Source organism: Tamandua tetradactyla, chromosome 6 (assembly GCF_023851605.1).
Source record: "Tamandua tetradactyla isolate mTamTet1 chromosome 6, mTamTet1.pri, whole genome shotgun sequence".
Lineage (NCBI taxonomy): Eukaryota > Metazoa > Chordata > Mammalia > Pilosa > Myrmecophagidae > Tamandua > Tamandua tetradactyla.
In genome coordinates this window covers 178570535-178583271 of record NC_135332.1, presented here as the reverse complement: position 1 = coordinate 178583271, position 12737 = coordinate 178570535, and the positions used below count along the sequence as shown (strand labels likewise).

General features: G+C 41.5%; 1 protein-coding gene across 7 annotated transcripts in view; it reads left to right on the top strand.

Moving 5' to 3' along the window:
• The window catches only part of ZFAT (zinc finger and AT-hook domain containing), a 271981-nt gene that overhangs the window by 56578 nt on the left and 202666 nt on the right, over nt 1-12737 (top strand). For all 7 annotated transcript variants that reach the window (XM_077167748.1, XM_077167742.1, XM_077167743.1 and 4 more), the window contains one exon: nt 11093-11344. In XM_077167748.1, coding sequence (XP_077023863.1) covers nt 11093-11344 — 252 coding nt within the window. The remainder of the gene's footprint in view (nt 1-11092; nt 11345-12737) is intronic.

The window sequence follows — 12737 nt, the reverse complement described above, 5'->3', positions numbered from 1 at the left end:
TGACTCACTCCTGCATCTCCTAAGGTTCATTCAGCACCGTTGTTCCTTGGCCCTGGATGGGGCTAGCATCCTTCCTCTGGGTCCCCATAACCCCACGAACGTGGCTCAGTCCTGTCCTTGTAGGTCATGCTTTCACTGTCTCTGTGAGTCTTTCTCTTGCTTGGCAGGGCTCTCCCCAGAGACAGGGATTTGAATTGTTTGTGCCCTCTAGTCCCAGGTCCTGGCATGGGGCCCAGCACATGGGCCATCCCCTGCTGTGTGTGTTGAGTGAGTGAATAACATTTTGTGGATGTTGTTTGTCTTTTTGCTGTTGGCCTTGTTGCAACATAAGTTCCATCTCCCCTGTTGCCCCTTTTAGTAGATCCTCCTTATCCAAACCAGAGCTCCCCAAACTATTTTGCATGGGGAAACCATCATGGCTTAACTTCATTACTTCTTATGCAGCGCCTTAGGTACCTTGAGCCCATTGGTGTGACCTGTACCATATCCTTTTCCTGGTAAGGTTGGCCCCTTTAGTAGTGAATAGCATAAGGCTTGCAGAGCAAGTTCTTTAGACCCAAGACACTTCCCCTCTCTTGGTGTTGCAAGAGAACCCATTCCTCTAAGGGTCCCCTTAACTCCTTAACTCAGTAGACGTTGGTGCTTTTCCCAGGGCTGATGCACTGTCGGCAGACCCTTCACAGCAATTACATTATTCTTTTATACTGTTTATTTTCAATTATAAAAGTAATAAAGTCTTGGTATAAAAAAAGTTTATAAAAGTAATAAAGTCTTGGTGTAAAATAGTTAAAACAATATAAGATGGAGAAGGCCATATTGTGTGCTTCACTGCTTTCCTAGTTCCTACAATCATTGCTGACGTTTAAATGAGTGTGCTTCTAGACGTCTCACATTGCGTGTGTGAACATGTGTAACACTTGCTTGTCTCTTTGTTATTGAATATCAGAAATGGTGTCATGATACAGGTTTTTTTAGCCTTTTTATTTTGGTGTCAGTAATATGTACTGAACATCCTTTCACTTCAACAGGTACAGGTCTCCTAGTTCTTTCTGCTGTTTGCGCGGTATTACAGTCTATGGATAATGCATAATGTACTTAACCTTTCTTTTCTTGGTGACATGTATCTTCTCACATTTGTGCTCTTATAATTTTGCAGTGACTATTTTTCCAAAAATCGTTGCACATTGTGTATTTCTGTTGGCTAGATTCCTGGAAGAATTGCTTATGTAGGGGGTTGCTCATATAAGTTTGATGTGTACCATGAGAATATTTTCTGAAAAGATTTTATCTATCCCTTTACATTCTCTAGTAAATGAGCTAGTGAGGTTGCTCATGTGGAATGTGGAATGGATTTACATTTCTGTGAATCACTGTTCATATCGGTTGTCCATTTTTCTATTTGTTTCTTACTGATGTTATGAATTCCTTGTATAGAGATGATTAATCCCCATCTTTTAAAATATCAAAATATGCTCATTTTAAATCTCACAACACATTACAATTCTTATTTTATATAGTAAGTGTTATTTAGAGTTCCCTACAGATTTACCACCTGTGTTCAATCCTTGAGAATGATCCATTCCTCTTGGATCATTTTCCTTCTACTTATGGAGCATTCTTTAGATGACCAAGAGCTCTCCTGGTTAGTGTTTGCCTGTGACAGTTTTTATTTCACTTTTATTCTTGAAATATATTTTTGCTGGGAATAGGATTCCAGGTTGCCTCTTTTTTTCTTTCACTGCATTGAAAATGTTATTTCACTGGCTTCTGGCTTCCATTGTTGTTGATGAGATGCCTCCTGTCAGTTTTACTTTATTTCTTCAAAGTTGCTTTTATTTCCTGGTCTTGTTCTTGATTTCTAAAGTTTCACAGCGATGCACCTAGGTAGGATGTTTTAAAACATTTATCCTTCTTGATATTTGTTGGATATATTATGACTGTAGATTTAAGTTTTAGAAAAGTCCAAGCTTTTATACCTTCAGACATTGCTTGCTTCATTATCTTTTTCCCTTCTTTCTGGGACTTATGTGTTAACTCCCCCACCCCCTGCCTTTTTCTGTGACTTCTGTGGCATTGTCCTAACATATATTTTCCTTGCTTTTGTCACTCTGTGCAGCATTTTGAGTATTTTCTTCTCACTGATCCTTTGGTTCATTAATTCTGTTTTCAGCTGTGTTTTTTTTTTAATTAAGATAAAATTCACATAAAATAAAATATACCATTTTAACAATTTTAAAATCTGCAATTCAGTGGTTTTTAGTAAATACACAATGTTGTACAGCCATCACTGCTATCTTATTCCATAATATTTTGTCATGCCCAAAAGAAACCCTGTACCCATTAGTCACTCCCTTTAGCCCCACTGCATCCCAGCCCCTTGCAACCACTAATCTACTTTCTTTCTCCTTGGGTTTTCCTATCGCAGAGATATATAAAAGGAATCATACAGTATATGGCCTTTTGTATAAGGTGTTCAAGACTCATTCATGTTGTGGTATGTGTCAACACTTCATTCCTCTATTGGCTTAACAATATTCCATTGTATGGATATACCACATTTTCTTTTTCCATTTATCAGTGGATGTTAATTTGGGTTGTTCCCACTTTTTGGCTAAGATGAATAATGCTGCTATGAACATTTGCATACAAGTGTTTGTTTGAACATTTCTGTTGCATATATACCCAGTAGTGGAATTTCTGGGTCATGGTAATTTTATCCTTTGAGGAACAATCAAACTGTTTTCCTTAGTATGTACCATTCTGCATTCCCATAAGCGATGTATTTGGGTTTGAGTTTCTCCTTAGCCTCACCAGTACTTTGATTTTTTTTTTATTATGGTCATTCTCATGGGAGTGAAATGGTATCACTCACATGACTTTGATGTGCAATTCCTCAGTGATTAATTATGCTAAACTCTTTTTTAAATGTACTTATTGGCCATTTTTGTATTTTCTTAGAAGAAACGTCGGTTTAAGTTCTTTGCCCATATTTTAATTGGGTTGTTTATTTTTTGTTGTTGGTTTGTGAAACTTCTTTCTATATCGTAATACTAGATCCTTATCAGATATATGATTCGCAAACATTTTCTTCTGTTTTGTGGGTTGTCTTTTCACTTTCTTAGTGATGTCCTTTGATGCACAAAATTTTTTAATTTTTGTGATGTCCAGTTTATTTTTTATTGCTGTTGTGTCTTTTGTTGTCATATTTAAGAAACCTTTGCCTAATCCAAGGTTATAAAGATTTTCCATATTTCCGTCTGAATTTTATAGTTTTAGCTCTTATGCTTATGCCTTTGATCCATTTTAAGTTAATTTTTTGTATGGTGTGTGGTAGGGGTTCACATTCATTCTTTTGCATGTGGATATCCTGTTGTCCCAGCACCATATGTTGACAAGGCTATTCTTTTTCCCTGGAATAGGGCATTCATTTTGACCTTTGTCAAAATGACCTTTGTCATTTGACATTGTCAAAATGAAATGTCCATAGCTGTATGGGTTTATTTATGGACACTTGGTTATCTTCCATTGATCTGTATATCTGTCCTTATGGTAGTACCACACTGTTTAGGTTACTGTAGCTTGTAGTATCTTTTACTGTTGGAAAGTGTGAATCCTCCAACTTTATTCTTCTTTTTCAGGAATTTTTTTTGGCTATTTAGGGTCTCTTGCAATTCCTTATGAATTTTAGAATCAGCTTGACTGTTCTGCAAAAGAAGCAGTTGGAATTTTGATAGGTATCGCATTGAATCTATAGATCAGTTTGGAGGGTATTGCCATCTTAACAACACTGAGTCTTCCAGTCTATGAATGTGGGTGTCTTTCTCTCTTTTTTTTTTTTGGTACTTCTTTTATTTCTTTCAGCAATGCTTTGTTTTCTGTATACAAGTCTTTCACTTCCTTGATTAAATTTATATCTAATTATTTTATTATTTTTGATGCTACTGTAAATGGAATTGTTTTCTTAATTTCCTTTTCAGTTTGTTCATTCTGATGTATAGAAATACAAATGATATTTGTATATTGCTCTTGTATCTTGCAACCTTACTAAACTTGTTTATTAGATATAATAGTTTTTTAGTGTATTCCTTAGGATTTTATATATATGAGATCATTCCATCTATGAATAGATATCATTTTACTTCCCAATTTCTAGTCTAGATGGCTTTGGTGTCATTTTCTTGTCTGATTGCCCTGGCTGGAGCCTTTCAGTACAGTAAAAGCGCACTGTTGAATGGAAGTGGCGAGAATGAACATCCTTCTCTTGTTCCTGATCTTAGGCAGCGTGACCTGTTAGATGTGGAATTTTTTAGTATTTTTGTAGATGACCTTAAATGAGTTGAAGTTCCCTTCTATTCATAGTTGAGTGTTTTTATCATGAAAGGGTATTGGGTTTTTTCAAATACTTATTCTGTGTTTATTGAGGTTATCTTGTTTTTTCTCTTCGTTCTATTAATATGGAATTTTACTCTTGTGGATTTTCATACACTGATCTATTCTTGCATTTCTGGGATAAATCCCACTTGGTCATGGTGCATAATACTTTTAATATGCTGCTTGATTTGGGTTGCTAGTATTTTGATTAAGATATTTGCCTCTGTTCATAAGAGATGTTGGTTTTCGGTCCTTTCTCTGATCTTTTTGCCTTGTTTTGGTAATCAGGGTAATAGTGGCTTTATAGAAGGAGTTGCTAAGTGTTTCTTCCTCTTTTATTTTTTGGAAGATTTTGGGAAGGATTGGTATTAGTTCATCTTAACTATTTGGTAGAATTTACCAGTGAAGCCAAAGAAAAGTTTTTTGATTATTGATTCAATCTCATTACTTGTTACAGATATATTCAGATTTTTTTTTTCTTGAATCAGTTTTGGTAGTTTAGATCTTTCTAGAATTTTTTCATTTTTTCTAGGTTATCTAATTTCTTGACATGCAGTTGTTTCCAGTATTCCTTTATAATTCTTATTTCTATAAGCTTGGTGATAATGATTACTCTATCATTCGTGATTTAGTAATTTGATTCTTCTCTTTTTTCTTGCTGAGTTTAGTGATAAGTATGTCAATTTTGTTATCTTTTCAAAATTTTTCATTTGTTGATTTTCTCTTTTGTTTTTGTCTTTGTCCTCTGTTTCAAGTCTAATCTTTATTATTTCTGTGCCTCTCCTTGCTTTGAGCTTAGTGTTCTCTTTTTTCCATTTTTTTTTCAATTAGAAGCTTAGGCAAAAGATTTGAGATCTTTTTTCTTTATTTAATGTAGGCATTTACTGTTATAAATTTCTTTCAAGGCACTGCTTTTTCTGTATCCCATAAGTTTTGGTATGTTACATTTTCATTTTTATTCATCTTAAAGTATTTTTTAATTTCCTTTGTGATTTCTTCTATGACCCATTGGCTATTTAGGAATGTGCTGCTTAATTTCTGTATATTTTTGAATTTCCCAGATTTCTTTCTGTTGTTTCTGATTTTTTTCCATTATGGCCAGAGAGCATGCTTTGTATGTTTTCACTCTTTTTAAATGTATTTAAATTAAAATGAGACTTGATTTTTGGCTTAGCATATGGTCTTATCCTGGAGAATGTGGCACATGCCTATGAGAAGAAGTTGTGCCCTACTGGTGTTGGCTGTGGTGTGCCAGAGCTGCGTCCAGGTGGCCTGTGGGTTTGGGCCGTCCACCCCTGTGTCGGCCTGTATCCCAGACCATATCGTCGAGGCATACGTGGCTCAGAGGCTCGGAAGAGTTGACAGTTACTGGAGGTCCCTAGTTAGTACTGGGGAGAGTCGGGCTTGGGCCCAGTTGCTGTGTTGGCAGCTGCATGTTTTTGGGACCCCGCAGAAATAATCGGATTCTTACCACTGAATTACTTTTATATATTATTTTCTTCTACTAAAATAATCTGCTTTTAATGTAAATTTTTCTTTAGTTGTGGTTTAGTTTCAAAAAGTATTTCTTAAGACCTTATTTAGCTCAGGCTTTTAATGTGAGAAGATATCTTCAAGTTTTCTCTTTGTGAAAGTCCATAAAATTTGAGACTTGTAGAGGCTCAGTTTCTCTCTAATGATTTTCATTCAGATTTAACCTCCACAATCATTTTAAACTGAGAGATATTTGAAATGGTTCCATTAAATCTTTAACTGAGTAGTAATTGATTTATTATTCTGGTCTTCATTTATAACAAAGAGCATTTCTAACTCTTTCAGTTTATTTTATACCCTTTTCATTTCTTTTTTGCTCATGTAGGAAGTGTTATGCAGGATAACCTTTCTTTTTCCTCCTCTCTTCCTGCTCAGATCTCTGGCTGTGGTCCAAGAAAGAATTGCCTAATTGACCAGGTTGGCTCTCTTGTGTGTGTGTGTGTGCATGTGTGTGTGTGATTGTGATGTGCATACGTGTGTGTACGATTGTATGTGAGCGTGTGATTGTACATGAGTGGGTGTAATTGCAAATATGGCTGAGTTGGTGCGTGGTGGTGCACAGCTCCCCTGCTCTTTGCCTGCAGGTGCTGGCCCTGAGGGGAGTCCCTCGCACCAAGGCCTGTGGCCCCCACGTGACCTGCGCTTTCTTGCAGACCCCGAGGAGGGCTGGGCAGCTCCATGCTCCAAGAACTGGACTTGCTGCCACACAGGCTGGGTTTGAATCCCACCTCTACCACTTCCTAGTTCTGGGTCTTTGGGGCAAATTAATTTATCTTCTTAAGCCTCAGTGACCTCATGTAGATAATAAGGGCAAGACTGCAGCTTCTCTCACAGGCTAAATGAGGTGCACAGCATGTCGCCTGAGACACGTGCTTGTATCACCAGTTACTGCCGTCACTTGGGTGGCACGCCCACCGCATTGCTGGTGCAGCCTTTGAAGCAGGCGTGGCACGTCTTTCCCTGTCCCGCTGTATGCTGTGTAGGAGAGGATGCAGCCATAACCCAAAGGAAATTACTTTTCCTTCTTTGTAAAACTGAAAGGCTCGTACTTCTTGGTTTATGAAACGTAATTCATTGGCTTCCTTGTTGCTTCCTCAGCTTTGGAAATAAATACCAAGGAGATTGTCAGGGTCCCAGCATTTTAGTCTTTCAGAATTCTCCTAAATTCTCTAGTTGATGTGACTAGGGATTGAGCTGCAAAGTGAGATGGTGGGAGCCTGACTTTATCCATGGTCTGAAGCATAATGAAATTTGGGTTCTCCTAATTCTGTATTGGGTTTCTTGGTGTGTGCAACATTTAGAAATGAAGAAATCCAGGGAAAAATGCATATTGAGCCAGAATGAAGAAGAACGCTTGCACATCAAGGTGCCATATTATCTAGCGGTGGGATGTAGATGCGTTCTTCTGGGAAGGTAGTAGTTTCTTAAGAGAGAGATTCTACGTCAGAATGTTAGACTGTGGTCACAATAATACACAGTTGTCATTTACTGACCCCCCCTAAGGACTGCGCTCAGCCTCTTAATGGCTTGCTTGTGGTAATGGTGGCTGCAGAGTCAAGGGCGTTCTTTATTCACTTTTCACTTGGGAGCCGAGCTTCAGGCATCCGAACCAGCTCTGCTGGACTCCAAGCCAGCCTTTCTTTACCACATGAATTGGCTCTAGTGACCTGTCTGCACCTGACCTTTGTCACCCACTTTGGAGGGATGTGTGAGTCAGCAGGACGCTCAGAGTACTGTGTGGGAGAAGGAAACCCACACCCGCTGCTTCCTGGGTAGCCGGCTCTGGAAGATGGCTTCAGCCACTTCAACCTTTGGGTCCCCCACTTTCTTTTTCTGTTTGGAAATTGTTTCCCCCATCCATCTCTTAAAAGTTTTCTTGAGGGTGAAATGATTCAGTGGCTGGGAAAGTGTCTTGAAAACTTGAATGATGTACAAATAAAAGGTTTACATTATTAAGTTTTTGATAATGGGCTATTTTTCTGTCACTTATGTTGTCTTTTGATTGACTTTAAAAGCCTTCTGTTAATTCTTTCTGTCCCTTTCCAGTCTCTGACCTTTGATATCCAAGGATGATTTTCTGCCTAGAAGGACATTGGCCTGAGCTGTGGATTTAGAAAAGGATCTCAGATGTACTGTGGGCTGGCCTCTCCTCCTGCTCAGGGTTGGGATCGAAGGAAATGTCTTATTTTCCAAATGTCTTTTTTTCCTATCATAAGCAACCAATCAACGTCTATTTGTTTATTAAGTGCTTACTGTATATTTGACTCTGTTCAAGACCCAGGAATTAAGAGGTGTGCTCAAACATCTGGGTTTATAATAGAGGTTAGGGAAAATGAGACTCATAGACAGGAGACGGTGTCTGTGAGTACCCACTGTGGGAGAATGGGAGGGAGTTGAGGGGAACCATCCTGCTTAAATAGGTGGGATAGCCCATGCCAAGGGTACTGAGATCTGAACTGGACATTCAGCGTTAGGAGTTGAATTGGGGTCTGTTTGGGGTGAAGGAGGTGGGCACAGATAGGGGGAATAGACAGGTAAGTGAAAGGGGACAGGAGTATCTATGTGTGAAGGGAGAAATTCGCACTGAACAATTGAAAGGAAAATTGACGGGAGGGTAAGGGTGGGTGGAGAGACAGAGAGAGCGTGTGCGTGTGTGGGTGATGCGGCGCAGGGACCCAGCAGGGCAGGGCCGTGGGTAAAGGGTCTTGAACGCCAGGTCTGAGGTTGGGGTAAAGTCACCCAGGACAGTGAGAGGCTCTAGGGTAAGGAAGGGGCAGAGCAGCAAGGAATAGAGGCAGAGAGACTGGGTGAGAAGACAGAGTCTGAAGCCATGCCAGATAGGTGCCCTGAGGATGGAAGGGGAGTTACTGGGCAGGCGGCTCTAGGGAAGAACCCATAGAGTTCACTGATGGATCCGATAAAGGCATTCAGGGTGGAGGAAGAGGAATTAAAGGTAGCTCTGTTAAAATTTTTGTTATAGACGTTACAAGAGTTTCCTTGCCCAGGTCCCAGATTCTGAGCTCTTGTATAAAATGTGGGTGGTTGACAGCAGTGACTCGTTGCAGTGCTTGAATTATTCCAAGTTCATTTATGAATATTTCATTTTTAGCTAACTAATTGGTCTTGAGGATCTGAATTATGGATGTAGCAAGATGTAGGATTCGTTTTGTCACCGTTGTGTCAGAGGCCTTTCAAAGTTTTCAGGACCGATTTGACATCTCTTCCTTGACAATGAGAGTGCACACTGCTAGCAGCGTCTTCTCCCCGATACACCGAATGTCCCCTGTGCAGACACCAGGGCAGGTGCTGAGGGACTGGGGCGCAGTCACGGCATGGTCTCTGGGAAGAGAGACACATAGGTAAGCCTGGGTCAGCGGGCCGTGCAGTGTCCGGCTGTAGCCAGTGCAGGTTCTCACCCTGCCGGCCCTGGCCTGGCTGCTCCCGTGACAGCAACGCTGTGCCCCCATACCCAAGCAGTCTTCTTAGGAGTGGTCTGTGCCACTCAGGCAGGGTGTGGGGCCACTGGGTGAGGCCACCACCCCGTCAGAAAGTCTTTGGGAAACCTGTTCCTGCAGCTCAGCTGATGCCACATGAGGGGGCGTTTTATAGCCACTTCAGTAATTCCGCTTCTCTGACTATTAATTGCTGCTTCAGTAGGTTGTACCAGTACATGCTGTTGTGAAGCATAATAATTAAAAAGTTGTAATGATTTTGGAGCAGACAGTTTGCCCTTAGTCTCTGTGCATTCCATTCCTTACTTCCTCCCCCACCTCTGTCTCGCTCTCTGGCCTCCTTGTCTTCGCAGCTCTTGTCCTCCTAGGTGAAATTCATTGTGTGCCAGGGAAGCAGGGGTCTCCCATCCATTGTTTGCTTTATCGAGCCACTCTATTTCCCATCATGTTGTTAAGTGGGATTTCCTCCCCGATTCTTGTTTGCCCCACCCACTCCCCCAATAGGTCCCAAGTGAGAGGAATTGAAGGAAGTAATTGTGCTGGTTGTGCTTGCCGGGGAAGGCTCTCTCGGTTAAGGCTGACAACTCTCGCCACCTTCTTTCCTTTCTGGTACCCCAAACCGAAGCAGGCCAGTGTCACGCCATTCTGCAGCCGCTGCTCCAGAACTATGCTACCTTCCTCTGCCACTGTGATTTTCCCTCTCTGATTCCTAGCTTTCACAAGTGATGAATCTGGGTGCGTCCCTGCTGTGGTAGCAGTTAACAGTGGGCGGCTGCTGCACTGCCCAGGGTTGGGGCTCTAGAGAGAGTGGGAGGCATCTTAGAGACCCCCTCCTTCTCCAGGTGTGCAGTAGCCCAAGACAGTGCCCGGCCCCAGGGCTGCTTTCTGTTCGCTGATGTTGAGGTGAAAGGAGGACTGCTAGAGCTCCAGCCTCAAGCAGAGAGATGCCTCTGTCGTTGAGGGGTCTGCCAGGCTGGCGGGGGTCCTGCTTGTCTTTGCAAGGCCACCCTGCTCCACCTCATATTGCCCTGCTCACCCCGCCTTCATCCTGGAGGTGCCTCATTCTTATCTCCCTGGAAATGAGTGCTAGTGAAGAGGAGATACAAGTCGGAAAATGATTCAGAACTTGTACAAGTGACTCTGATCAGCACATTTAAAATCACTTAGTTGCTAGGAAACTTGAAAAATATCGTTATTGTCTTTACTCCTGTGATTTGTGGCTTTAGAATGTAATTAATTTTTCCCTTTTTCCTCAGGACGATTTGGCTCTAATAATTATGACTCTATGAAATAAACTGAAGAGTTGTATAACTCATTAAGGGCATGCAAAGCGAAGCGGTCTTTGAAAGAACGTTTCACAAAGAAGTCCTTAAGCTATTTCTGAGAACTGGATTTAAATGGAAATGGTGGTTAACAAGGAGCACGATTGGTGAACTGGGGGCTGACAACTTAAAAAATCCTCCCAGCTTTACAGAGGAGCACGTGCAAAGGTTCTGATAAAATAATATTCTTAATTCAGAATAGCATAGAACTGATGATACATTATTATGTAGATGTACTGCTGTTAGCATTAAAGATACTATTTGGTTGCAGCTGTTAATTTCTGGGATTGCTACAGATGCTTCATTTCTAATAAAATATGAACTCCAGACATATTCTTGCACATGAATGTTTGAATGCGTGCCCCGTACTGTCTTGCCATGTGATTGCATCGCGCCTTCTCTTTTCCTTTACAGAGTTTTTGGTAGTGAAGAGGAAAAGAGGCAGGCCTAAGGGGTCCACGAAGAAGCACTGCCCTGAAGAGGAGCTGGCAGAAAGCATCGTGAGTCCTGGGGAGGACAGTCCGCTGGCTTCTGAAGACGGGAACAGCCTGGCTCTGAGCAACTTGGAGTGTAGCAAATGCTGTCGAAAGTTCTCCAACACGCGCCAGTTAAGAAAGCACATCTGCATCATTGTGCTGAATCTGGGAGAAGAGGAAGGAGAAGCAGGTAAGTGCCGCCTAAGAGAAAGGGTCAGTTTCTCGTAAGGAGATGTTTTATCAGTGTTTATTGGTTCATGTCTTGCTTGGAATTAGCATATATTTATAAAAGTCTCACCTATCTGGAAGACTGCTTATTTTTTTAATGATTACCAAGCATTACTGACTGAAAGTGAAACCATCTGGTCTTTGTGTGCCCATGGTGTGCGATTCATGGGGGCACTTTAGTAGATCTGTTGGGGGTTGCAGAAAGGGTAAAGCACCGTCTCCACCCACAGGGAGCTGATGTTCTGGGTGAGAAGATAAGGGTTTAACATGCAAAATGTTCAGAGGAGAGTTCTGGGGCAATCAGGAGGAGCCTACTCTCAGATGGGGTGCAGGTGGACTGAAGGCAGACGGTGTGTTTGCTGGCGGGACTTGGAAGCAGAAACAGAGGGAGGAAGCTCCAGGCCCTGGGAGGCTCTCTGTGGGCCACCAGTGCTGAGGATCAGAGTGTGGCAGGCATTCCCAAAGAAGCTAAAGAATGTTAGAGGGCTTCTTCCAGGTTCTAAATGTTCAGCTTGGCTTCAGGTTTTGGGCAAACTTCTAAAAGAGGGTGAAGGGGGCGGGTGGCCATGAGCAGGGGGAAGCTGTGGCATTATAGCATGTCTTGTCGATAACCTTATTAAGGAAAGTGAAATGGCTGGAGAGGCAAGGGCCTCTGCTATGGGTTTCCTGGCTGTTTGAAGTTTTCACACTCTATGTATTAATTTAAGAAGCTCCTCCTTGTACAAAGCGTGTTTGTGCGTGGCAGTGCTGGTTAAGAACGTGGGCCCTGGAATCCAGCGGTCTGCGTCTACCCGCAGCCTCCCACACTTAAACTGTATAGGCAAGAATGTTAGTCTGCCTCAGTTTCCTCATCTGTAAAATGCGAATAAAAGGAATATTACTTCATATGATTGCTTTGAGGATTAAATGAGGCGGCACTTGTAAAGTGCTTAGAATAGCTGAGCCCCTGTTGAAGGCACCCAGGAGCTGTTAGTGATTGCTGTTAGTATATAGAAATGATCCTATTGTCATCCTCTCCTTTTACAATAAGGAAATGTAGACACTGAGAGGTTAAGTAATTTATGCAGAGTCTTTTAGCTAGAAAGAAGACCTTGCCTTTGAACCCAGGCCATCTGATTCTGAGCCCCTGTTGTTAATTTTTTTACTATAAATGCTTCCCCAGAGTGTGATGTAAGAAGCTGGGTGTATAAAATCATAGCACACTATGGATGAATTATTAAGTAATTCATCAGCTGATATTTATCAAGCACCTAGGCACCTTGCCAACTTCTGTGCAAGTTGTAGAAGATGTTAGACTTTGTTCCTTCCCTTAAAGAAATGCTTGCCGGGTGGTTATGTGCACCCTTTTTAGACTG